The following is a 27862-nucleotide window of genomic DNA, read 5'->3' as shown; positions in this document are numbered from 1 at the left end:
TCCGATTTCTTCAACAGTGAAAAACAGACGCCTTCGTTCGTACAATGCGAATATCTCTACGCTCTACATTCGAGTGCGGGCACTGACTCAAACCGCACGATATTAGGCTCGTAAGGGCTAGAACCGAGAACCGCGACTGCAATTAAAAAACAAACTTTTAAATTTAATATTCGAATCGTTTATAAATTGCGCGCGAATTTTTATTCGCGCTTTTTATTTTTTTAATTTTTGATTGTGAGTGTGTTATTTCAATATGACGATTTACAGCAAAATTGTTCAAATAATTTTGGTTAGTGTTTAGCGATGAAGCCCTGAATATCGGAAAATCTCAGGTTAGTGCCTTTTTCTTTATTAAATAATATAATTCTTTAGTAAGCATAACTCTAAAATATCAAACATCATAATAGAATTTTGCGAACACTAAAAAATAGAAAGTGAATTTAATTAAATGCAGTAAACAGTAAACACGACATCCTAATATTATTTGTAATTCTGATTTTTTTCTACGCAATAACGCAAATTAAAGCATACTTTACACTATCAATTTCCTCTATGAGAAATATTGGCAGGAACTGCGCAATATTGCTGATTACCTACTTACAAATTCTATGAATATGGATGAGCAAAGTTTTCACACGTAAAAACTGCAGAAATGATTTTGATGAAACTTTGCACAAGCTATAGGTTTAGGTTAATATACTTTTTTTTTGGTTTGAAACAGTATCCTTCCTGATTAGTCCCATTTAATTTCCACGAAAATTGGTTCAGTAAATTTCGCTTTTTAAAGTAATGTTATGTTAATTTTTTTTTGTAAAAAAAGATTTTGATGCCACATACATTATTTAAATGCTAAATCGTAATAAAATAAAAATATTTATAGGCGGGGCACCCTTATCATTTAAGAGTATGAAAAATATAATATGTTGGCCATTTCTCAGACCTACCCGATTTGCACAGCGGCACGAGAATTTTATATGCAGATACATATTAATTATTATAGACTAGCGGACGCCCGAGACTATATCCGCCCTTAGACCTCAAATCCGGCCCTATTGCAGAATCCGTTATTAGCGGACCTTACCTTATCAGCCGATAGACGTCCACTGCTGGACATAGGCCTCTTGCATGGACCTCCAAGCACAACGATCTCGAGCCGCCAGCATCCAGCGGCTCCCTGCAACCCGCTTGATATCCTCGGTCCACCTAGTGGGGGGTCGCCCAACACTGCGCTTTCCTGTGCGGGGTCGCCATTCCAGCACCTTGGGGCCCCAACGTCCATCGGCTCTTCGAACTATGTGGCCCGCCCATTGCCACTTCAGCTTCGCGACTCGCTGAGCTATGTCAGTGACTTTGGTTCGTCTGCGGATCTCCTCATTCCTGATTCGATCACGCAGAGAAACTCCAAGCATAGCTCGCTCCATCGCCCGCTGAGTGACTTTGAGCCTTCTAATAAGGCCCATAGTCAGCGACCAAGTCTCGGATCCGTATGTCATCACTGGCAACACGCACTGATCGAAGACTATTAGCGGACACTTACTATAAATTTTTGATTTACGTTTTTGGCTGGTGGAAGGCTTTGACCGTGGCTACCACCCTACCGGTAAAGGCGTACTGCCAAGCGATTTAGCGTTCCGGTACGATGCCGTGTAGAAACCGAAAGGGGTGTGGATTTTCATCCTCCTCCTTACAAGTTAGCCCGCTTCCATCTAAGACTACATCATCACTTACCATCAGGAGGAGGTGAGGTCAAGGGTTAACTTGTAACCAATAAAAAAAAAAAAACTACCTCTCTACCAAATTTCATCTTTGAACGTCAAGCGGTTTTCGAGATTTTGTGATGAGTGATCTTTCGCATTTAAATCAAAATAATTTTACTGCCTTTTCTTGGCGGCCCACTGCAGAGAGACCTGCCCCCCAAGCCAAGTGGCACGTCGATTCTCTTTCTACGATCGCTAACGCTTCGAAAACTAGAAAAATGTGTGGGAATGGGATCTTGATCAAGTGACCTGTCAATGTTTACTTTTTCTAGTTTTCGAAGCGTTAGCGATGCGAGGCAGTGTTTTTTTGCATCTATCAAGTGCACGCCATTGGTAACACCACCGACTTTCAACTTCGGGCTGAGAGTTTCATCATCATCATCATCATCATCATATCAGCTGATGGACGTCCACTGCAGGACATAGGCCTTCTATAGGGACTTCCATGCATCACGATACTGAGCCACCTGCATCCAGCGAATCCCTGCGACTCGCTTGATGTCGTCAGTCCACCTGGTGGGGGGTCGGCCAACACTGCGCTTACTAGTGCGGGGTCGCCATTCCAGCACTGCTGAGAGTTTATACTGAGAATATATTGGAAGAGAAGCTCAAAATTTCATAGACCCAAATAGTTAGGTGGAGGATGAAAATCCACGCCCCTTACGGTTTCTATACCACATCGTACTGGAACACTAAATCGCTTGGCGAAGCCAGAAGCCTCCCACCAGCCAGACCTGGACCATTTATGAAACCCTCAATCGGCCCAGCTGGGGATCGAACCCAGGACCGTTTTGTAAATCCGCGCATACCACTGCGCCACGGAGGCCGTCACACGTTGATTTGTTTATATTATTACTAGCGGACACCCGCGACTTCGTCCGCGTGGAATTAAGTTTTCACAAATCCCGCAGGAATCATATATTTTTCCGGGATATAAAGTAACCTATGTGTTAATCCATAGTAAAATCTATTTTTATTCCAAATTTCAGCCAAATCGCCGCAAAATTGACAAAGTTTCATACAAATTTTCATTTTTATCCCCTTGGGAGTAGAATTGATCAAAATCCTTTATTAGTTAATCCTTTAACGAACGCCTACGTCATAAAATCTACCAGCATGCCAAATTTCAGCCCGATCCGTCCAGTGGTTTGGGCTGTGCGTTGATAGATCACTATGTCAGTCAGTCACCTTTGAGTTTTATATATTTAGATATCCATCCATCTAACTCGAGATAGCTTGTCTGTTCATCAGTAATTTTACTTGCTACATACAGAGCCATTTCAGTAGACTAGAGCAACTAACTTGCAACAATATAATACCTGTTGTACCTAAGTACATAAGAAAGATAAGTTATAATTTCCCTAATTACTGCAACACACGCAAATGGCTCTCTGAGAATAGCGTAGTGATTATTATTAGCAGTTTCATTTGTTTATGGAAACCTAACATTTTGTTTTTCTTAAAACGAAAACGATTATAGAAACTACTTTCACTTCATCATTAACAACCCTTATTCGGCTCACTATTGAGTCTCCTCTCAGAATGAGAGTGGTTAGGCCTTAGTCAACCACGCTGGGCCAACGCGGATTGGCAGACTTCACAAACGTAGAGAATTAAGAAAATTCTCACGTATGCAGGTTTCCTCACGATGCTTTTTCTTCACCGTTTGAGACAAGTGATTTTTCCTACTAATGTTATAAACGCGATGTATGGATGTTTGTTTGGATGTTTGTTGTTCGTTAACGCCGCAACTTTAGAACTGATTTGGCTGAAATTTGGAATGGAAAGAGATTTTACTCTGCATACACATAAGCTACTTTTCATTCCGGAAAATCCATAGTTCCCGAGGGATTTGTGAAAAACTACACGCGGACGAAGTCGCGGGCGTCCACTAGTAATTTCATGACATACACATAACTGGAAAATAGGAGGAGCATGCCCCTGACCGGATTCGAACCTACGCCCTCTGAATGGAAGGCAGAGATCATATCCACTGGGCTATCACGTCTCTTACTTTTGACTTACTAACAGTTATTACAACCTATTGAAATTAACATCAAATCAACTGACAAATGTCATCTACCTACTGCATGATATCCACGAAGGGTAGTCAGTAAGCACCGGATGACATTTTTTACACAGAATCTCAATTTCGTATATGTCAACTAACATATGTCAAAGTTAGTGAATTGGCTTAGGGCCAGACATCCATCCGCTTAGTGGTGATACGAAGCTTTAACCTACCACGCTGACCCACAGCGGCGTGCACAAAGGTTTTTAACCAGGGTAACCATTGTACTTGCGTTGAAATCGTATAAATAGCTTCTTCAACGGGCAGTGGATTTTACCGACATCTACCAATCTCATTGAAACATGGACTAAACTACAGAGAAATAAAAATGAATGGAGGAGGCCTATGCCCAAAAATGGGCGCTTCAATAACAATAATAAAACATTGACATACTTATAAAAGTAAAAATTTGTTTGTAAATAATAATTAACGATTTGTATCGTTTACAATGGAATAAAAAATGGAATAACGTAAAATGTAAAATGGAAAGTTTTATTGAAATAAAGGCTATTATTATTGACCATGAATTTCCGTCTCTCATGTCCGTTAAAAAATAATTTATATTATATAATAAAATCTTTTTAACAATGAAAATTCAACCGTATAATTATAATTAAAAATAAGTATAACATCGTATATGCTACCTTCTGACCACTTTGAGGGAGGTGCCAAGCCAGTGCCGTATTAATTACAGAAAATACAGAAAATCTAAAATCTAAGGCATCTTCTAGGCAAGCGTGTTCCAACTTAGGCCACATCTACACTTACCATCAGGTGAGATCGTGGTCAAGCGCGAGCTTATTCAATATAAAAAAAGAAACTCAAGCCACGGAGTAGACTAACGTTGGATCCGATGGGTGGGATGGGATTTATAAGATTTGTGAGATCAGTTGATTTTTGTGAGACATTCGGGTAAATAAGGTCAAAAACATCTCTTTTTAACCCCCGACCCAAAAGAGGGGTGTTATAAGTTTGACGTGTCTGTTTGTCAGTGGCAAAATAACTCCTAAACGGATGAAGCGATTTCAATTTAGTTTTGTTTTTGTATGAAAGGTGACTTACGGGCGAGTGTTCTTGGACACGTTTGATGAAAATCGGTTGAGCCGTTTAAAAGTTGTGGGGGTGAAAGTGGGGAAGAACAGAATTTCTGCAAATATACTCGAGTGGGAGTCTCAAATGAAAGCGCACTGAAAGAGAATATTGATGACTTGATCGAGTGTGTAATTAATAATTTAATGACATTCGGAGGTTATTCATACTCCTCAACGATAACGGCAAAACGACGTTTGCTGGGTCAGCGAAAAGACTATAAAATTTCGTGATCAAATCTTTTAACGTAATTGGATGAAATTCGTCACATTTTTATCTTCCTTAATGTCCGAACAATTGCAACTACGCGTTTAATTTTTTCTCTGGTCCCAATAATTGAATCTCTTCCAAAAACTGCTATTAATTAATTAATTTCATCAAATTGTATTTTCTTACAAAACTGCATGAGCAGCACAGACCATAAAATGAGTAGATATAATGTGTGTTGCAGACATGGTAATATTTTTTATTCTTAATCATTTACTTAGGTCACAAACGCTTATTACATATTCATCATTACCTAATCCGTGCCAACTGGCAGCACCTTTTTTGGTGCAAAATCTACGAAAGGAACAGTTCAAACTGCGGTTCAACGCTTATAAATTACGCGCGTTTAGTACCCAAGGTTGTTAAAATATACTAAATACAGTGATATACTAGTACTACGCCGGAAAAGAAATACTAGTCCAAGAACACCGGACCTTCTAATCTGAAGGGCTACCAGTAACATAACCTTAATCTAGGCTTTACGAAAGGACGAATGGATTGGTTAGGGTTAATAACAATAATTAAGCATATAATATTTATAAATTAAATGTAGTTATACGTTAATGGTCATTCGTTGTCTACATTAATTTTGTGATGCTATTGCTAATCAATTTTACACATATCTTGAAACTTTAATTAAAAGTTGTAAGTCCTATAACGCCTTGTTCAATAGCGAGTCAAAATATCGACATCTATATGAGTGCCTAAATAGGTGGAACTTTTTGGTTGTGGCCAAAGGACAAAAATGGCATGCGTCGACTGATCCGCATCGTACATGTCGGACGCATCGCATTTTTAATTTTACGGTAGAGAAATTAAAAAAAAATACGGTAGATAAAATCCGTTCGATGCGATCTGTACAATATCGATCAGTGGACGCACTTGTATGACTTTCTATACAAAGAATACTAAAATCCGTTTGATACGATGCATCTGATACGTACGATGCAGATCTGTGAACGCCTGTCATTAATCCTACCACATGTATAATAAATACAAATGTATTTTCATTTTTATCGCCCATGACAGAGAAATACTTCGCAGACCTAGCAAGGAACACATTCGACAAGGTGTAGTACCTTGTCGAATGTGCTTTTCCTGTGCCCGTTGAACTGAGACATTAACCTCACTGGCCTCCCACTCAGGGGCCCGTACCAGCTGTATCAATGATACGAGGCCCTCGGACTACAGGGCCCCTACATAAAACAAAAAAATATCAAAATCAAATCCACAATCTCACTCTGGTGCTTCCTGAAAACAAAGCATGAAAAAGCTGCCTGCTTAAAAATTTAGTTTTCACTCAAAAATTACAAAAGTACAAAGCAATCTCTTTTTTCCCGGATTACAAACATTCTACATAGGTTAAGCTTAGTGACTGTCATATAATTTTGTTTCTTTTGTGTGAAATCTTTACCCTTTATTTGGACCCCATCTTTTTTTGCAGCGCCCCTCCAAAGCTCGCTACCCCACTGCTCCCACTCCTTTTGCTTCACCAACAACCATCCTTTAGACCGTTATAACAAAGCGTTAGCTTATTCTATGGTCACAACGACACTGTTGGGTGACAGAATTAGGCACGGTATTAATTTCCCGGACAAGCTCCATTACAAAGTCCTACAGCCTACTATTGTATTAAGTACAGTTATTTTATTAAGTGTAGGGGGGGTGGAGTAATAACTCACGTAATTTAGGTCGATGGTTTTACATCGATCATTTTCATGTTGTTGGTGGTTCAATGACCAGTAGGTCGGTAGTTACTCGGTTGGTAGTCGGTAGTTATATCAGTTATATGTAAAGCCTCGGGCACGCAAGGTTGAATGACCGTAAATGCATCAGTGCCCAAGGTTTAATAGTCAAAACTCTCTTCAGTACGATCTATCGAATAGGTTCCAGTCTCAATTTTTTTGTTGTTGGTTTAATTTGAAATGGATCATTGCAATACATATTCAAGTTTGTCCGTTGATCATTTTTTTAAATGAAATAGGCTCGCGCTTGACCACGACCTTACCTGATGATAAGTGTAGATGTGGCTCAAACTGGTATGCACTTACCTAGAAGATTCCTATTCACTTTTGTCACAGATAGTCAGTAGACATTATCAAGACAAATCGCTCTGCACTCGATTTATCGTCAGGAGTTAATGTCGTGGATCCCAAGATAGACTTAGTTTTCAGAATAACAAACTAAACTAAACTAAGCTGAGAACACAAACTTCGGGAGGTAGTTCTATACCCTAACCATGCGTACAAGAATGAAGAAACAAAACACTTTATATGAGGTAAGTCAATGACATAAGGATGTAAACCTTACTTGTATGGTATGGTAAGGAGAACAAAGGTTTTTTCTTTAGAGAGACGATACCCTAAAAAAATGGTGAATATGAAGTAAGATTTTACCATTATTATGTCATTACGTTTTTTTTTTTTTTTATTCTTTACAAGTTAGCCCTTGACTACAATCTCACCTGATGGTAAGTGATGATGCAGTCTAAGATGGAAGCGGGCTAACTTGTTAGGAGGAGGATGAAAATCCACACCCCTTTCGGTTTATACACGGCATCGTACCGGAACGCTAAATCGCTTGGCGGTACGTCTTTGCCGGTAGGGTGGTAACTAGCCACGGCCGAAGCCTCCCACCAGCCAGACCTGGACAAATTAAGAAAATCTCAATCTGCCCAGCCGGGGATCGAACCCAGGACCTCCGTCTTGTAAATCCACCGCGCATACCACTGCGCCACGGAGGCCGTCAAACCAGTACTACCAGTACGTACTACCAGTAATTTTATGACTTGCTGTTTACACTTCTTAAGTGGCTTAGAATGAGGAAAGATTAACAAACAGCTTAGTGTAGGAGTTACTCTTAAGTCGTAACATTGTAATGATTCAGCTGGTCTTTTATCCACACAATTATTTAACGTGAGCCATTAAATAAAAATAGCCAAGGCGCTGGAATGACGACCCCGCAACGGAAAGCGCGGTGTTGGTCGACCCCCCACTAGATGGACTGAGGATATCAAGCGTACCATGTTGTTTGGAAGTCCATGAAAGAGGCCTATGTCCAGCAGTGGACGTCCATCGACTTTTAATGATGATGAAAAGCCATTAAAAGATATATTACTTACTACCCTTAGTAGTTCTCTCACGCGTACGATGTAGCGGGCGTCTGTTAGGTTTAAATAAACATCGTTTAAAAAGTGGCTTTTTTATTCTTTACAAGTTAGCCCTTGACCTCACCTGATGGTAAGTGATGATGCAATGTTAGATGAAAGCGGGCTAAGCTTGTTTGATGTAGGATGAAAATCCACACCCCCACATCCACACAACGTGAATGACAGATCCGATCGACAACTTGATCACGAGATCTGTCGATAAAGAATGTGATTGATAAACATTTTTTAATTTTTGAATCGTTAGAGTTTGTAGAAAGATAATCGACGTGCCACATGGCTACAGGCCATGAGTGTTCAAAATATATTGAAGGTCGTTTAAAACCTGGTTTTGGTAGTTCTCATTTATCCCCACAATGTTTTTGAGCGAATCATTGAAAAAATAGAAAAAAAAAACCCGTAATTCTACCTGACCCTGGTCAAACGATCGAATTCTAGTTTCGATTGACAGAGCTTCTAAAAATATAATTCTTTTTAATTATATTTGGCTGAAATAAAACAACATATCACGAGAATATAGAGTAAGGTTACCGATAAGTAAATGTAACTCCGTGAACCATGAAAGGTGAACATCAAGATCACTGTGCAGTGTGCAAGTTAATAAAGTGGCCAAGCATTTTAAAAAACGCATTTGACCTACTTTCTTAATTGGAATTAAAATCGGAAACGGAAAGAAGACGAAACCCTTACACTTGACCAACTACAAGTATCTGTCGAGACAATTCTATCTCGGAAAGGCGTGAATGTATCAAGCATAAGATGTTTTTAATTTTATCAAAAACATAATATACTGAACTCAAATCTAAAGTCCCTTGAAACTGAGAAATTTCTTAGTTAACGTAAAAAAAGGTACGGCAATTTACATCGCTAAAATCGTACTTAATTTCGAAGTCGTCAAGGGAATCAAATTTGTGTACTTTCCGTTGACCTAGAACTATGAAATTCTACAAATAATACCGTCTTAGTATAGTCACAGTAGATATAACAAGGTATAGTCGTAGTCAAGTATCTAGTCAGTCAGTCAGTCAAGTGTCAGATTTTTCTCTATATATTTTTAAGGAAATGTTGTAATTATTTCATAAAAAAATATTGTCTTTATTTAAAGTACAAAACTGAAAGTAGGAGGTGCATGTCCTGGACGGGATTCGAACCTACGCCCCCTGAATCAAAGGCAGAGGTCATATCCATTGGGATATCACGGGACTACAAACAAATATGCACCTACCAAATTTGTATGGAACCCTCGGTGGGTGAATCCGACTCTCACTTGTCCGATTTCTTTATTCGCCTCTATAAAGTTCGTCTCTAGTGGGTGTATAATTTGTCTCTATTGTCACGATATGACCAACCATGAATCCGGTTGACATTACCTTGAGTAGTCAAGGTGAATTTTTAACTGTAAACGTGAATTTCTAGAAAGTTGCGCTTAACAAAACCTTGAACTTGAGAGGCATGCACGTGTTTATTTTATCTGGCAGTTCGTTAAAAAAGTAATTCGCGTAAATTATTATTGTTCATGCAATGAATAATACCCGTCGGCCGTCGGCGACAAACAGAATCTTCAGCCGTTTATAATACGGTAATACTAGTATCTATTGTGAGAGATTGATAAAACAAAATTCATTTCGTTCGTTTTATAAAATGCACTCGTTTTCCTATTATGGAACCGTTGCATAATCTACTATTTTTGTTGTTGTGTTATATAAGAATGTTGTGATTATATCAATATAAAATGTGCAATTACATGAATTAATTTGTATCTGTGTGTAATAGGTATCTCTAATTTTTAGGAAATAGACGCGGTGAAATTATTAGAAAACAACTTTAAACAAATTAATTTAAAAGTTTTTTAACACTAGCTGACACCACACGGTTTCACCCGCGTGGTTCCCTTTACCGTAGGAATACGGGGATAATATATAGCCTATAGCCTATAGCTTATATATTTTCGATCAATGGGCTATATAACACTAAAAGAATTTTTTAAAATCAGACCAGTAGTTCCTGAGGTTAGCGCGTTCAATCAAACAAACAAACAAACTAACAAACAAACAAACTAACAAACAAACTCTTCAGCTTTATCTCGTCTCGCCTTAAGTCCATGCTCATTAGTACTCGAGTTCAAGGAAAGGTTGCGGCTGAATCACTGCGACGGATGTTTTCAGAGAAGACGGAACAAAGTTAACACAACATGTCCTCACTTCCTTTACAATTCCTTTTTGAGAATAGAATCTGAGAAAGCAAATACCTAACAACGACTCATGCTCAAGACGCCCTTATGACGGCAGTAACAGAATAAATAGTAAAAAAGTAGAAAAAAATACTTTAAAAATACTAAAAAAACACGCTTTTAGCACGCACTAAAAATTACAAATATTGGATTTAAGTCACGTATCTATTTTATAGCAAACCGTTTCATTTGATATCTATATCATGGGGGTGGAATTCAAACAGCCAGTCCGCCATCTTGGGGAGGTCGGCATATTTGATTTGAATGACGTTTCTTAGCTAGTCATGTATTGTCATCAGAACTCAGACGTGTGTAAAATTTCATCCTAAACGAAGACCGGGAAGAGGGTCAAATTAAGATTCCAAGAACATGCATGGTATACGCTTATGTAAATCCAAAGAATCCCTTGTGAGCCTTCTCTATGTAGTACTAAAACAAAGAATTTATAACAATTCATGGTTGATCGACATAACTAAGAAATATGAAAAATCTCAAGATTCCTAACTATGAAGGCTCTTATATTGTGAATTGTTTGATATAAACGAATTATACGTACGTACCTACGAGTACTTCCAGGCAAGCTATTAATGTGGGAAATAAACTCGATGATACATCTAAGTACCTACCTTCTTACACATGTAAGATGACTTGTATTGTATTATGTGATTGTCCTTACTGACATTACCATGAACTTGTCTAATTAACAGTCATCATTGTTTTGTTTGTCAATCTGAGGTACAGCTGGTTTGTCATTAACAATTGTTTTTGTAGTTATTTTAAAATTGAAAGACGACAAACGAAGTAGGTATCTCACGATGACGATGATTAAGAATTGTGGGTTCGAGTATACTGACTTTATATAAATAAAAAGAGTTAGGTATTATAGTGTTCCAATATTTAACGTGCTCTGCGAGGCACGAGGGTGATGTTAACCAACTTCGGTCTGAGAATATTCAAAGGAATAAAATCTTTTTAACAAAAAAATTCAACCGTCTTGAAAATCACAAAAATAAACTAAAAAAGTGAGAAATAACATCCTATGTGCTACGATTTTATTTTTCTGTTTTTAGTGTGTGAACGAAATAGTGAACGAAAGCGCCACAGTACGGGCAATTTCGCTATTTTCATATTAACATAAAATGACTAAACCGATTTTCATGAAAATTAAATGAGACCAATCTCTTTCAAACAAAAAAATAACTTTCATAATTTGTTAAGATATGATAAATTTATGAGGTAACAAACAATAAAAATAAAACATTTGTCGAATTAAGAAATTTCAACTTTTTTTTAATCGGTTTAAAATAGTTTAATTCTCACGACCCAAGACTTGAATCCGAGAACCAATGACACATAGGATAATCACGGGACCAACAAGGCAGGCACTACTCCAACTAATATCTTATTTTCAATCAATATATTTTTTTAATCAAAAATCAGTTATAATAATAGGTTCCTACCAGTTATTATTATTGATTCGATCGATGTTATGATTTACACGAATCAATAAAGCTCAAAGGATTAAAATAACAGTAATCATGTAAATTTTGACATTATTATAAGGAAACAAGCGACGGATAATTATTATGCATAAATAAATGAATTCCGATGCATTTTTAAAATTGATAGTTAGCCATGCATGTCTAATTTGAGATTTAATTTAAGGCTTGATCACACTTTGAACGTCTCAGCTTGCCTCCGCCATTGACTTTTTTATTTTCATTATTTACTAGCAAACACCGCGGGGTTTCACCCGCGTAGTTCCCGTTCCCGTAGGCATACGGAGATAAAATATAGCCTATAGCACTTGGAGAGAGTGTAGCTTCCCAACAGTGAAAGAATTTTTCAAATCGGTTTTTTTTCGGTTCAGCAGTTCCAGAGCCTATTTAATGCAAACAAACATCAATTAAACATTTCCTCTTTGAAATATTAAAGAGGAAAGGATAAGGCCTTAAGCATCGGATGACATTTGTGATTTGTATCATAATATGTGGATGACATTTTGACAATCGATTTGTTTTTTATTTTGATGGGTTGATAATAAAGACTAACATAGGAAATAGGCCCGCAGGAGACTCATGCTCAATAGTGTGGCTCGAATATGGATTGTTAATTATGTGAGGTACATTCATAGCCTTGCACATACAAAGGGTATGTAATACTGAATGATTTTTTCGAACCAGTAATTCCTGAAGTTAGCGCGTCATCTACAATGTTTTATATAAAGTATAGATTAACTGCACGTAGGGTGACCAGGCGTCCGGATAAAGCCGAAAATAGTTAGTCTTTGCGATTACGTGTCCGGTCAAAATTAACAGTGTCCGGCTTTTATTAGGCTATTTACATTTCGAAAACGCTAGAATGTAGATAAATATTTTGAAACTTTAATTTTGACGATGATTTTATTTGACTGATTAATACAGATAGGTACAGGTACGTAGATTGATTTGATATTAGGTTTACTCTATTTCATTATAATTTAACAAGATTTATTCTAATAACTGAAAACAACTTCATTTCACGTACAACTTTTTGTCACAAGTACCTATTAATACTGATACACAAATTCCTCAAGAAGACTTTTAATCAAAATGTCCGGCCAATTTGGCTAGTCTGTCCGGCTTTTAGGTTTATCAACCTGGCAACCCTAACTGCACGCCACTGTTTACGTACAGTAGGTATCTACGCTTATCATGATGTTAAGGTCAAATAACGAACATAATTATTGACACAAATAATTGCCTCGCAATCATTGAAATCACGAGTCTATAACTATCCTATTAACTTGGTAGGTATCCGGCAAAAACGCCACAATACGCTACAATAATAAACAGGGGCGATGGAGTCATCAATAATTCCGTCTGCGTATATCGAGTACAGAGCCGTGATAGCCCAGTGGATATGACCTCCGCCTCCGATTTCGGAGGGTGTGGGTTCGAATCCGATCCGGGGCATGCACCTCCAACTTTTCAGTTGTGTGTATTTTAAGAAATTAAATATCACGTGTCTCAAACGGTGAAGGAAAACATCGTGAGGAAACCTGCATACCAGAGACTAACCTAACCCCTCCTATTCTGAGAGGATACTCGAGCTCAGCAGTGAGCCAGATATGAGTAGATAATGACGATATCGAGTAGTCAAATATTGAAATTCAAAAGACTTGGAAAAAAAAATATCCTTCAATTTGGATAATTTCTTAATAACTTAATTATATCACACTAATCATACTTATATTTTATAAACGCGAAAGTTTGTGTGTGTGCAAGTATGTTTGTTCCTCCTTTACGCTGCGGCTTCTGAATTGATTTGGTTGTTTGGAATGGAAATAAATTTAACTCTGGAATAACACATAAAGGCATATCTACTTTTTATCCCGGAAAAAGTCATGGTTTCCGAGGGATTTGTGATAAACAGATTTCCACACAAACAGAATACTTTAATCCCGGAAAATTATAGAAATCTTATGGGTGAAATGAAAGATTGTAACGGAAAAAGAAATTTTCATTGTTATACGTAACGTCATACTAATCTATGCTAATATTATAAAACTAGCGGACGCCCGCGACTTCGTCCGCGTGGAAATCAATGTAAACTTTCAAGCCCTATTTCACCACTTTAGGGGTTGAATTTTAATTTTTTTTTAATCACATTATATTTCGTATTTTTTTTATGATTTATGAACAAATATTTAAAACTGTAACTCTAAAAATGAAGGACTTTCTCATTTCCTCATTTTCATGACCTAGTAACAAATCCAACAGTATCATCATACTAAGTAGAGGGAAGTTAACTTCATCTTATAAATAAAAATACAACAACCTACCAGCTTTAAACGGAAATCCCGCCTAAGTATGTTATTGTATGGTTTCAAATTTGTCTAACTTATACTTAATGTATTTATGACGAATACGGAAAATTGTTGCCATTGTTCAGATGGAAAACCTAATGATTATGGTGACGTCATCGAAATTATAAAATGTAAAGTCATCAACCACAGTTTTTTGTTCGATGACAATTAGTTAACGATATTCTTATGCTTTACGAGTACGTAACGATAGTTGTTGATCTCATCCTTTTTAATAGGTTGTATTTTATGGTATTCTTATATTATTTCTTTTTGAAAAAGAAAAATAAGATTATCAATGATTTATTTCTTTACACATTTTTTTAAATACAAAATTATATATTTTGTATTTTAAAAAATGTTACAACCTATTAAGCTTGGCAACTTCCTTCGTAACACTCCCCGCGCGGAGCGCGGGGCGTGTTGCGGTGTATGAAAAACCCACGACTAACGCACCTCTATTTCCCGGACGCACAATTTCACACCCCCGCAGTCTTTCATATCACGGGAATGTAATCATCGAACTTGCCAGATTATAAAATGGTATGTAGAATTGTAAATTTTTGAATTTATAAAAAATTATTTAAACCTTTTCGCTATAAGATGATTTAATTTCACTTTACTATGTAGATTCAACCGTTGTTCTTTCGATATTCGCCTGAAACGAATGCCGAAACTACATTGCATATGGCAGTAATCTCGTAAGCAAAGTCCAAAAATTAAAAGAGAATTTTTAAGTTTATCAAAAAAATTTACAACACAAGAGACGATTTTTGCAGAATAGGTAACGAAAGATATTTCAAACTAAATAGCAACCTTGTCAGAAAATTTACAGTAGGCATGTTATCGAAGTACAAGGTGATGACTTAAAGGAAATCGCCCCTCCATCACAATCCCATTGGCGTATCTAGGATTATTTGCTAGGGTGGGCCTGGCCCTTGACATGTCGCTGAGCACAGTCCAAAGATTACAGTGTAGTCGACACTTAATATAAAAATTTCGTTTACAATGGTTGTGGACGCTGGTCTCTGAAACGGGTCGACTGATTTTATTGATTTTTCATGGAATATTTTGTATTTTGGCATCCATGATAGAATTTTATATCAGTAGCCCAGAATTCTAGCGTGGATCCCCCCCCCCCCTCTATTCACGCCTATGCATAGTCCACTATGTTTAAATTTTGTCCAACTCTTTGAATATCACGTATACGAAATTTGAGCAGTATGGATAAATATTTTGTTCCTGGACCCAAGGCCTAAAAAAATTTGTGCACGGCATTATTTCAGAAAATTACATTAAACTCAATGTGATATGAAAATTAATAAGGTTACCCAGTTACCGTTAACGTGGAAATATTAACACCACGTGGCCTCGCGTTGAGAATCCTTAACACAAAAACGTTTATTATGCAACTATGAATTGTAGTAACTGCAATTGCGTGATTTTATCAAAACGAGTCAAGTGTTCATTCTTGTTTCCCCTGAATACAACTAATCGGCGAGCCGTGAAGGCTCTGCACAGAGTAATGGAATAACAGACATTCTAAACACTAATAAAACATTTTGTGCTCGCGCGTTTGCTTGAAATTCTGTTTTGTCAAATTCTACGGGAACTATAGATTTTTCTGGGCTAAAAAATAGCATATGTTTTGCGATTTATTATTATACCAAATTTCGTCAAAATTGGTTCAGCGATTCAGCCGTGAAAAGGTGACAGACACACATACAGACTTATAATTAAAATAAAAATAAAATAAAAAAGCCATTTATTTCTTACAGAAGTACTATTTTACAATGTTTGGTTAAGACAAGTTTAGTTTAGTTTTGATACTAACAGACAAACTTACTATCATAATTTTTTTTTTTTTTAATTTTAAACTGTATTTTTTTTTAAAGAAAGATAAGCTAAATATTTCCTAGCCCTACCCAGGACTCGAACCCATCACTCTGGTCCGAAACCATAAAGGCTAACCACTAGATCAGCGACAGCTTATTAATTTTTACCTAAAAGATATTTAAAATGAATATTTTTACTTACATCAAAAATATATTTTATTAGAATTGTCTCCACCATTGAATACCCTTGAACTGTAAGCCAAACAGTAATTTATAACCCGAGAATAAATACAACACCATTTACTTGTAACCATAAAGGGCACATAAATAGACATTAAATTCCATTCAAGTTTATAGCTTAATATTTTGTAGGTGCCCAGACAAACTGCAAAGTTATGGATTGTTATAAATATGTAACTGCTTACCTAAAGTGGTACTGGAACAAAGAGTAGAGTCTCCGCACATTTTATGCTTAAGAATTACATGCTGCGGTCCAGGGATTAGATGATATTGTTGTGTTTGTCTGTCCATGAAAGATACAGCCCGATAATGACCACGCTGGGCAGACGGGTCGGTCATTCGCAGTGCTAGTAAACTTTTCGCTCTGACCTTTGTCACTCCTATTCTCATTACCTTTCAAATGTTAAATTTGGTTAAGCCGTTTCGAAGGACCCGGAAATAAAACGTAGATAATAATTTTTATTATCACTATAACACAATATTATTACACTACCGGACGCCCGACGGCGGCGGTGACTTCGTCCGCCCTAAGACGTAAAGACCAGCGCTATCGCAAAATCCGTTCTAAGTGAATACCTACTAACTATAAACTACGTCCCTGGCAAATTTCAGCTTTGTACATCAAGCGGTTTTCGTAAGAACAGCGCTGCGCTGTGTCCTTTAGGATTTTATTTTAACTTTTTCACATGTATTGTGTAAGTCACATCAAATTTCTTTCTTTCTTTTTGTTTCTCGGAATCTTAGGATACGTTTGCCAGTCGCAAACGTATCAGTGCATCCGGAGTTTTAGATTCCGCATCGCTGAGCGCCATATTGTTGGTGAGCTAACATTAGATACTAGAGGTAACGGAATTTTTTCAAGCAATAAAATCTAATAAATCTGAAGGCATTTGTTTAGAGAGGCCAGAAATTAGATTACGTACATCGTGATATATTACATGCTTGGTGGAATTTAGCAAATGGTCGATTGAAACAATAGCTAGTTATTAACATTATTATTTATAGTTGGTTTTTCCCTAACTTTATTACTTTCTGAAGATGTGGACGATGTGTGCTTATTTACCTTCGTTGACTCTTATCTTCCGAAAGACACTGACTTACCTAAAACTCGGCTAAGCTAATTTCTAAATGGTCAAATTCGTAGTAAACTCAAAATTGCATCCAGAACCTTTCAGTTATCAGGTTACTAGCTGAGGCCACGCGGTTTCACTCGCGTGGTTACCGTTCCTGTAAGAATACGGGGATAATATAAAGCTTACAGCCTTTTACTATAAATGGGCCATATAACACTGAAAGAATTTTTTAAATCGGACCAGTAATTCCTGAGATTATTGCGTTCAATCAAACAAACAAACAAACTCTTCAGCTTTATAATATTAGTATAGATATACGCCAGATCTTCAAAATTTCAAGGTTTTGTGTCATAGCACCGCCCTTAAAGAGATGTTTCGTTGAAATTCAAAAAAAAAGTTAGCATAGTTGAAAATTATTTGATAAGAAATTCAAATTAAAAAAATAGAAAATATTTTTTTTATTGTAATAATATACAAAATATTAACAATTAATTAAGAAGCTTTATCAAGGGTCGGATACAGAAGGCTTCCATATTCCAAGAACGATTCCAAATTAACATAGTATACTTAATAAAACTTATAAACTCGGGATCGGAATCTTTTCTCAGCAACAAAAGCGATAAGGCCGCCTTTTGTATTCTACTTTTTCTTGTGTTTCTGTTTTGCTTGTTTTCTTTTATTTATTGTGGTGTACAAATAAAGAGTATTAAATAAAATAAAATAATAAATTAAAAGCAAATTCTTATAGCAACGCATTTAAAAAGCATCTACGCCAAAAAGATCGTTAAAAGTATCACCTCGTTCACAGCGTTCGGTAAAGTTATGTAAGCAAGAAAAGCGTCAAATATAAAACGATAAAGACCTAAACATTATGTTTCAGCTAAATTAAACCGCGTAAACGATTACGACACCTCATTTCGTCACGTCTACTTATTACAGACTTTAAATTATAGTCATTTTGTCGCGAAATTATTAAAAAATATTACGAAATTGGGGCGTACGGTGTAGTTTATGCTATGACTGAAAACACTAAAATGACAATCACACTTAGATGGCCTTTGAGATTCTGTCAAATCTAGAACATAATTTTGACAAAACTAAGCAAGGGTTCTTATTTTTTACATACAAGTAGTTTTGGTGTACAGACTGCATCAAAACTCTTAGGAAAACAGTTTTTATAATGAAAAAGGAAGCTTAAAGCGTTACTTCAATTCCTCTCATAACTCCGTCCCCGTTTTGAAGCAGAGTGCAGATGATATATTTCACTAATATAATAGTAATAATAAAAGCCTTTATTCAGAGTTCGTAATTCTGTTTGTCCCTTAGGACAAAGGCATCCTCCTCCAAACTTTTCCACAACTCCCGATCCCTTGCAGATTTTGCCCAGTTGCCCCCGAATTTATTATTTCACTAAAACACTACCAAATTGCTGCAAATATTGGTCATATGGGAATGACAGATCTTGATCACGTCGATAGCAAATGTCATTCCCATACATCTTTCTAGTTTTCGAAGCGTTAGCGATCGTAGAAAGAGAATCGCCGTGCCACTTGGCTGGGGAGGTAGGACGTTCCGTTTAGAGCCTCTACTCTAGGCAAACCAAATGGATTGTACTGAACTGCATTCCAATTAAACGCCAGATAATTTCGAAGATAGTAATGATGTAGTAACATTTTCTCTTACTCGTATTTGAAATAATGCATTTGATTTTTCGAATCTGAAATTGAATTTCGAATCTTAATTTATTGTTCTCTTAAATAAATTGGCTAAGCGTAAGCCTATCTTGATTATAAAATGGCTAGTTTATACTGAACTAAAAGTCACGACGAAATATTTATTGCTTATCGCGCCGCGCCTCGCGGTCTGCTGAAACGAAATGCCAGGGGCGTAGCTACCGCCCAATGATTAGGACCCTGGATACAAGGACACTTATCGTGTGTACGCAATAATTAGTAAAATGTTATCCACAATATCACCATGTTGTGTACTACGTCCTGAAAAAAATTACATCACAAAAAGGTGCCCAACGTCACCAACGTGCAAATATTAAAATTAAAAAGTCAATAATTAAATTTATTTTTTGCCGCGTTGAACGTGTGCCCAAAACTTGGCAACACAGGACGGCTTACATCGTGGTGATGGTTATTTAAATGAGAATTTTTTTGTACTTTTGTAAAAAATGTTCAAGATCAAATTCATTTATTTCAGGCTTATTTTACAAGCACTTTTGAAACGTCAAGTTTGACTATTTGTGAAGACTCCAAGCTTATTTTAGTACCTTCAACAAATTTTATTACAGGGCCCGTCTACGACTCGCTACGCCACTGCTTTAAACTCGTACAACTCAAACCATTTATAATCAACGGTGAAAGCAGGAAACCGTATAAAGTCTTATTTAGAGTTATTAACTACAAGGGGAGCCGTGATAGCCCAGTGAATATGACCTCTGCCTCCGATTCCGGAGGGCGTAGGTTCGAATCCGGTCCGGGGCATGCACCTCCAACTTTTCAGTTGTGTGCATTTTAAGAAATTAAAATATCACGTATCTCAAACGGTGACGGAAAACATCGTGAGGAAACCTGCACACCAGAGAGTTTTCTTAATTTTCTGCGTGTGTGAAGTCTGCCAATCCGCATTGGGCCAGCGTGGTGGACTATTGGCCTAACCCCTCTCATTCTGAGAGGAGACTCGAGCTCAGCAGTGAGCCGAATATATGGGTTGATAATGATGATTATGATGAACTACAAGGGAACGAACTAAAATCCGAGAAGTCATTGTTGAATCCACGCCTATTGCACTAATGTAGTACTCAGTACTCAGGTACTCAGTCCTATAAATATCTATACTACTCTTTTTTGACTAGGGAAGGTCAGTGTTATCATCGTCATCATTAACAACCTATATTCGGCTCACTGTTGAGCACGAGTGCCCTCTCAGAAAGACAGCTCTGGCCCAATGTGGATTGGCAGACTTCACACACGTAGAGAATTAAGAAAAGGTTGCAGGGTTCCTCACAATGATTTTACTTCACTGTTTGAGATACGTGATGTTTAATTTCTTAAATGCACTTATGTGAAAAGTTGACGGTGTACGCCCCGGGCCGGATTTGAAGCTAGGACCTCGGAATCGAAGGCAGATGTTATATCCACTGGGCTATCATTACTCCAAGGTCCAAATGTGATTATATCAAATTCAAAGGTTACTCGTTTTTTTTTACTAATCCATCAAACTTTTTAGGCTGTAGAGCATACTTATCTATCCATAACTCATGTCATCACATTCGGTAGCTTTTTGCTCGCGTAAGATGTAAAAAAGTAAAACAACAGTGTTATGTAACGCGTAGCTGGAGCAATCTGTGAAACAGTTCGGCGTTATTGATCTTGATTTTTGTTGTTTTGTTGACGTTACGACTTGCTGATGCTGTAACTTTGAATTGAATCTATGACGTCATCATAAGGTTTGCTGTGGAGTCTCAATAGTTCTATTATAAATCAGAGTGGTCTAGAAGTCGGTTACTATGCGTGCTTTTTTTATTCTTTACAAATTAGCCCTTGACTACAATTTCATCTAATGATGATGCAGTCTAAGATGGAAGCGGGCTAACTTGTTAGGAGGAGGATGAAAATCCACACACCTTTTCGGTTTCTACTCGAAATCGTACCGGAATGCTAAATCGCTTGGCAGTAAGTACGTCTTTGCCGGTAGGGAGGTAACTAGCCACGGCCGAAGTGTCCCATCAGCCAGACCTGGACCAATTAAGAAAATCTCAATCGGCCCAGCCGGGGATCGAACCCAGGACCTCCGTCTTGTAAATCCACAGCGCATACCACTGCGCCACGGAGGTCGTCAAAATTTGTGCTTCGACAATAGAATGAAACTATTGTCGTTTCATAACCACACTTACTCGGAAAACAAATGTTTTGCTTAATTGGAGAGAAAAAAGGAATGTTGGTCGTGTTTGCCTTTTCTTTTAAACTGTTGCATAGCTTTTATCGTGGGCTTTGAGCGTGGCGATCGAATCAAGAAATTCCGTAACGAAAATAAACCTAACACCTAAGCCGTGCATCAAGTTAACATTTTACGAAGTTGTCGTAGTGACTCAACTGGACAAGTGGTGTGAAAATAAGGGACAAACTTATTAAGCCAGAGTTCGACTCCAGCTCAACGTAGACATTTTTTTTTTATTTTTTTTTTTTTTCTACAAAATAAACAAGTTGCTTCGAAATAGCTTTACCGCGGTAATCCCTGAGTGCCACACGTATTTTTTTTACTTAATCTATACAAATTATAATATTTTATAGCATGCCTTTCAGAATGTGAGAGGTTAGGCTAATACTTCACCTCACTGGCCCAATGTATGTACGTAGACATTTTTTTGTGCTAAAAATGGATACGTTGAAACTTAAGCAATAGGTAATATTATATTATGAAAATTTTTAATAAATGAGTAACTAAAAACTATAGATAACCATGAGAATAAAGTCGAACTGAGAGACTTATTATCTTTATCTATTCAATATTTAATTATTGAGACGCATAACCGGATAATTAATTAATGAGCAAAAGATTTATTCAAATACTTTGAATTACATATTACCTACTGCCGTGGTTGACACAAGCAACTTCAAGTTATGAATTCCTGGGTTCAGAACTCGTACCCTGGAATCTATGGCTATGAAACAATGAATTATTAAGCTATTTTTCTTCTCAAAAAATCTCTGCTAATAAACATATAAAATATCCACCCTAATTGGTTACGCCAGATTTTCATAAATATCAAAAATTATAAATATGTTACCCACTCTGTTAAGTTGTAACTACACTTTCACGCGCAAACCACTAAGAAATTCTTTAATCAAAGCTATCGGCGAATAAGATAGGCTATATTTAACCGACTTCCAAAAAGGAGGAGGTTCTATGTTTTTTTTATGTATGTCCAGCGATAACTCCGTTATTTATGCACCGATTTTGAAAATTCTTTTTTTTTATCTCTGTATTCCCACAAGAATAGGAACTACAAGGATGAAACCTCCGGGGTGTCCGGTAGTATTAGATATATGAATATATACCTACATAAGTAGATTTCTTTTTACAACATGTTAAGCCAAGTAAAGTAGGCACAAGCTGGCACTTCCCATGTGATTTACTCATGCATATCACATTGCACAATGTCTTTGAAACGCATTGAATGGACAATGCAAGTGAATTATACGCGTTATTTTTTTGTTGCACATTGTCTCAAACAGCTAGCTTAACATAAACTCATAGACTAAGATTTAGTCGCGAAATTATGCACGTAGATTTAGGCATCATAAAAACTTTTGCTGTGTGCGTACTGTCAGTTCAGAGACTTGGTCATTAACTATGGACCTCACAAGAAGGTACAGAGCCACACAGCGGGCGATGTTAGAATGGCGACCCCGCACTAGAAAGTGCAGTGTTGGTCGACCCCCAACTAGGTGGACCGACGACATCAAGCGAGTTGCAGGGATTCGCTGGATGCAGGCTCAGAATCGTGATGTTTGGAAGTCCCTATAAAAGAACATTCATCGGCTGATATGACGATGATGATGATGATGATGAAAAATTGTTACTACTAGTATTATAAAAGCTAACCACACCTATTTGCAATTTTATTCATCTCATCCACAAATCACAAAATGAAAATGATTCGCGGTCACAATAAAATAAACTAAGTTGGTTGTGCAACACGAACGCGTTGATGTCTTTGCTATGGCCGGCACTCGGCGCGCACGCTCCAATGCGTCTCTTACGAAATTCGTTTGATAATAACAATAATTTGTTATTAGATGTGTTATCATTATTGAAATCAGTTTAACGGTTCAGTAAAGTATTGAATAGAAGTATTTTTTTGTGTTATTTTGCGCAATTCACTTGACACACACACAAAAATGATTTGTGTAACTGTCTTTAAAGGCTTCATAATGGAATCTCAGCGGCGTCATGGGGTGTTTTAGCGAATGCCTATAGTGATAAATTCGAGACTCACTGTCCAGTTACAAAAACATCGTCACAGAATAGCGAGCAGCTGTAGCAGAGGTGGATTTTTTGCGGAAAATAACAAAACAGTCTTCTTAATCAATAAATAATAATTACGAATTACCTACTTCCTAGTTCAAATTAAATTCATTATACCATATTATTGAACCATAATCATTATCCTTATATATTAAAGTAAATAAAAAAATCCATTGTTAGGTTTCTTATTAAATGTAAGGCCTTAAATTACTTTGATTTATGTTGATCTTGATGTCTATTATTTTTTTGTGTTTTGCTTATACATATTACTAAGGGCCTAGGAGTGGTTTAAGAGTATCTGATAAACGGATATATTTAAAAATAATTCTTAATATGTAAATTCTTTTATTAAGTCTAAGTATGAAATATTGTTCTTGCATAATAAATGGAACATGTATATCCTTAAATTTCTTTCAATTTCGATTAGTTTAGGTGATGCTTCGAGTTATCTTAGTTATATAAATTTCGGTTTAATTTTCAGGGGTAATGGCCGAGGCGGCGGAAGCAGGCGCCGGTTTGGCATGGCGGTTACTGGCAACACTGGAGGTCGGCTCCATACTGGTGGCCACCTCCGCGCTCATAGCCTACACTGCCAGAGCCAATCTCACCAGGGAACGACGGCACAAAACTGCTAACAGCTTCCTGGTAAGCTACTCCTTATTATCAAGAACTATAATAATTTTAAATGGCTCTGCACAGACATAGGCTTTCTTTTTTATTAGAGAGAGGGATATTAAGCTTGGATTGGCATATGGTGTAGAAATAAGTGCTGGTTTAATGGTTTCTGGCGAAGTTAGGCTCAGCGACTACACCACCAGAGAATAACCCTACCAGGTAATTTTGTGCCGTCATTAGAAGTTGATAACTTCCTGGTTACAGCTGCTAATAGCTTCGTGGTAAGCTACTCCTCATCACCAACATTAGACTATTTTTAACGTCTCAATAAGCAGACCGTAGTGTAGATCTTCTGTCTCCCCTAAGAGAATAATATGGAGCTTGGCCTGGTATAAGCAGTAAGAGCTCCAGGTTTACTGTTTTCTGGTCAACTATTCCTTACCACAATCAAAATTTTTTAACAGACAATTTTAATGGATCTATGTAAACATTTTTTGACAGACAATTTTAATGGATCTATGTAGACATTTTTTGACAGACAATTTTAATGGATCTATGTAAACATTTTTTGACGGACAATTTTAATGGATCTATGCAGGCATCGTCTTTTTCTTTTCATAAGGGAAAACTTTTTCATAGTTTCCACACCACTCGAGAATCGAAACTAAAACCTTAAAGGGCAATGAAGATTGTAACACTAGGTAAGACAATCATCATGAAGTGTTAATTTTTGTTTTAAAAATAATTAAATTTTTCAGGTTACAAACTCTACAAATGCATTAGGTAAGGAGCTAAAAAAAAGACTTGAAACTGAGGGCTGCACCGTGCACACTGACACGAGCGGCGCGTCGAGCGGAGCGGTAGCGGATAAGGTTGACTGCTTAGTGGTGATAGGAGCGGAGTCGGAAGCGGGGTTAGATGGCGTCTCGAGACTGGTATCTGAGGACGTTTATGAGAATTTAAATGTAAGCCGATAATAATGAATACCTCTGGAAACTTGCTTTAATTACCAGTTACCATCTTACCTACAAAGACGTATTGGCAAGAAATTCAGCGTTCTGGTATGATGCTGCATACAGGCCATCAGACCTAGAGCTAATAGAATAAATATCTCTTCCAAGTAAACCTGCTTTCATCTTAAACCGCATCGCCACTTCACATCAGGAGAGTTGGCGATCAAGGGCTAACTGGTCATTGAATAAAAAAAATAGTAGTACACTTCTTTGACTTTTTTGTGCTTAAAGAGGTACTCTGCAAAAGTGCTGCTGCGATACTAATTCGCCAAACAGCATAACTGTGATCAGTGTTCTGTGATGAAAGTATAAGCCAGTGAAATAAAAGGCCGAACGCTTATCCCTTGTGCCTCATGTTGACACGTGCAGCACATCACTTTCGCACGCGTAGAGCATTCATTGCATACTTTGTGAAGTATCAGCTGATGTGAAGCTTTAGGCGATGGTTTTAAACCAGACATAAGGTTTCGTTTGCTTCTCCTCATCAACTAAGTGTGGCATGAATATTTGTGTGGGTTTACACTATGTGTTACGTCATTCGTGAAAATAAGAATTCTAGAAAGAAGTTTATTACCATAAAATAATAACAACAATATAAAAAACAATATATAACATTGCGTCAGTGCCATCACTGCCTGTTTTACACTTTCGCATCTCCTTTTTATTACTCCAGTTCCATTAATTGTTCCAGTTATTGGAATCACTGGCAGCGCATGTGAAGCCAGGTGGGTCCATTGCATGGGCGTGCGCGGGAGCGAAGAGCGGAGCGTATGGGAATGCGGTCACAGCCTTCGACGCCGTCATCCAGGCCAGCTTGCTGCACGTAGCAAAAAAGTAAAGGCAGTTTATTAAAATAAAAAAATTTAGTTATTTTTTAATAAAACTCGAAATTTTTCATTTGTGTTAATAAGACAACAAGTACATCAAAAGAAATTAAAACGTTTAAATCTAAAAATTTCTATAGGTACTTTTGACGAGTTACATATCCAAATGATAAACATACAGTAGATATATTTCATAAATCATACTTCATAGATGACTAAATCACTAATCTGTTGGTATAACAGTCAACTACATTTAATTAAGAGCGCAAAATAAGCAGCTATGATTCACTAAAATTCACTAAAAGAAACGTTTTATTTTTACAAATACTTTTATTTTCAGAACAAATTGCGAGCCAGTCTGGGTGGGCCGGTGTGAGAGCGTAGACCGAGCCGTCGATCGACTGTTGGCAGCGCTCTTGCCTTGTACCACACGTCACGAAAATGGATTTTCATTTAGGTACGACTAATATTATGAAACTAGACTGGATTAACATTTTTTTAAGAATGAATACTGTACTTTAAACATTATCATCATCATCATCACATCAGCCAATGGACGTCCACTGCAGGACATAGGCCTTTTTTTTTTTAAATCTTGAATTTTTAATTTTTAATTTTTGAGCTATGTTGGGGACTTTGGTTCTTCTGCGGATCTCCTCATTTCTGATTCGATCACGCGAAGATACTCTGAGCATAGAGAGTTCTATCGCCCGCTGTGTGACTCTTAGCCTTCTCATGAGGCCCATGGTTAGCGACCAAGTCTAGGAACCATAGGTCATCATTGCCAACTTTAAAACATTTGTATAATGTAGATACAAAAATGTTTATGCTTTTTTTTTGAACACCAGGATCAGTGAAAGTGGGCTGAAAGTAAAAATCTTATAAAATCTTAGGGAAAATAATAATTTTGATCGGTTTGGTGAAAAGCAACATGCATTCTGGGATTTTTAAGGGTTGTGGTGGATACCAGTAGATCATATACTTACCTTATTATTTGCTTAACGATATAATATATCCAGATAAATATTTACAGAAATGCTGCAAACAAAGTGAGCGAATTCCTGACCCGATGGTTGAAAATGGCGACGTGAATGCATAGCCAAAAAGAAGGAAATGATCATACAGAACTTTAGTACAGCTTGTGTTTCACACTATTTGGTTCTATGAAATTGAAGCCTTCGTTAGTGATAATTCCTACTTTCTCTTCTTACTTGATCTATCTATAGGAATTTATATGAAACACTAAACAAAGCCCGAGAGCGCGTCGCGCGGCTGTTTTGTTTAGTGCTCCATTTAAATTCATATTAGGCAGAGGGTCGTGCGACCCTGTCGCGATCAAAGATCGGAATGCTACCTTATGATGACCTGTATGTTTAAAGGTTCCCATAGATTACATGTTTCAAATACTAAGGGTTACTGAGAATTTACTGAGGGTTGTGAAACTTGTAACGGTATCGGCATATCTCTTTTTAGGATTCTATTGGCCGACTACTCTTAAAATCATGTGATTTATCAGTAAGTCATATAAGTTAGTCCACTGATTCGTATCGTACGGATCGCTCGAATCTATTTTAAAATTAAAAATCCGTTTAAGGCGATGCGTCCGATACGTACGATGCCGATTAGTGGACATCCATAAAGTCAAGTGTCCACTTATTGCCTCGATATTGAATGTTAGATTAAATGTGCAATATTTTCTGCCGACTACTGAACGTAGGTATAACTTTAGAATGATAAGAAATTGGCATACGTTTTAATACACTTAAATTAAACAAATAAATGATATTTTTAATAAGTAA

The 27862-nt window shown here is 37.1% G+C and overlaps 2 protein-coding genes across 2 annotated transcripts in view; one reads left to right on the top strand and one right to left on the bottom strand.

Annotated features, from left to right (window-relative positions):
- The window catches only part of LOC112054493 (calaxin), a 292161-nt gene that overhangs the window by 188835 nt on the left and 75464 nt on the right, over positions 1–27862 (bottom strand). The gene's annotated exons all lie outside the window — the stretch shown is intronic.
- Positions 4–27862, top strand: LOC112050130 (uncharacterized). The gene is made up of 6 exons (XM_024088291.2): positions 4–332; positions 24093–24256; positions 24985–25191; positions 25931–26073; positions 26404–26520; positions 27097–27862. Exons 2-6 carry the CDS (start codon positions 24098–24100, stop codon positions 27152–27154), a joined length of 684 nt encoding a protein of 227 aa, XP_023944059.2. The 5' UTR covers positions 4–332; positions 24093–24097; the 3' UTR covers positions 27155–27862.

The sequence above is a fragment of the Bicyclus anynana genome, chromosome 1, assembly GCF_947172395.1.
Source record: "Bicyclus anynana chromosome 1, ilBicAnyn1.1, whole genome shotgun sequence".
In the NCBI taxonomy this organism is placed as follows: Eukaryota; Metazoa; Arthropoda; class Insecta; order Lepidoptera; family Nymphalidae; genus Bicyclus; species Bicyclus anynana.
This window is presented reverse-complemented; position numbering and strand designations above follow the sequence as displayed.

Bases quoted from the DNA above. Each gene is read 5' to 3' on its own strand.
- LOC112050130 (XM_024088291.2), top strand. From the start codon at position 24,098: ATGGCCGAGGCGGCGGAAGCAGGCGCCGGTTTGGCATGGCGGTTACTG. The intron at 25,192-25,930 runs GTAAGCCGATAA...TAATTGTTCCAG, and splicing joins ACGTTTATGAGAATTTAAAT to TTATTGGAATCACTGGCAGC. The intron at 26,074-26,403 runs GTAAAGGCAGTT...TTTTATTTTCAG, and splicing joins TTGCTGCACGTAGCAAAAAA to AACAAATTGCGAGCCAGTCT.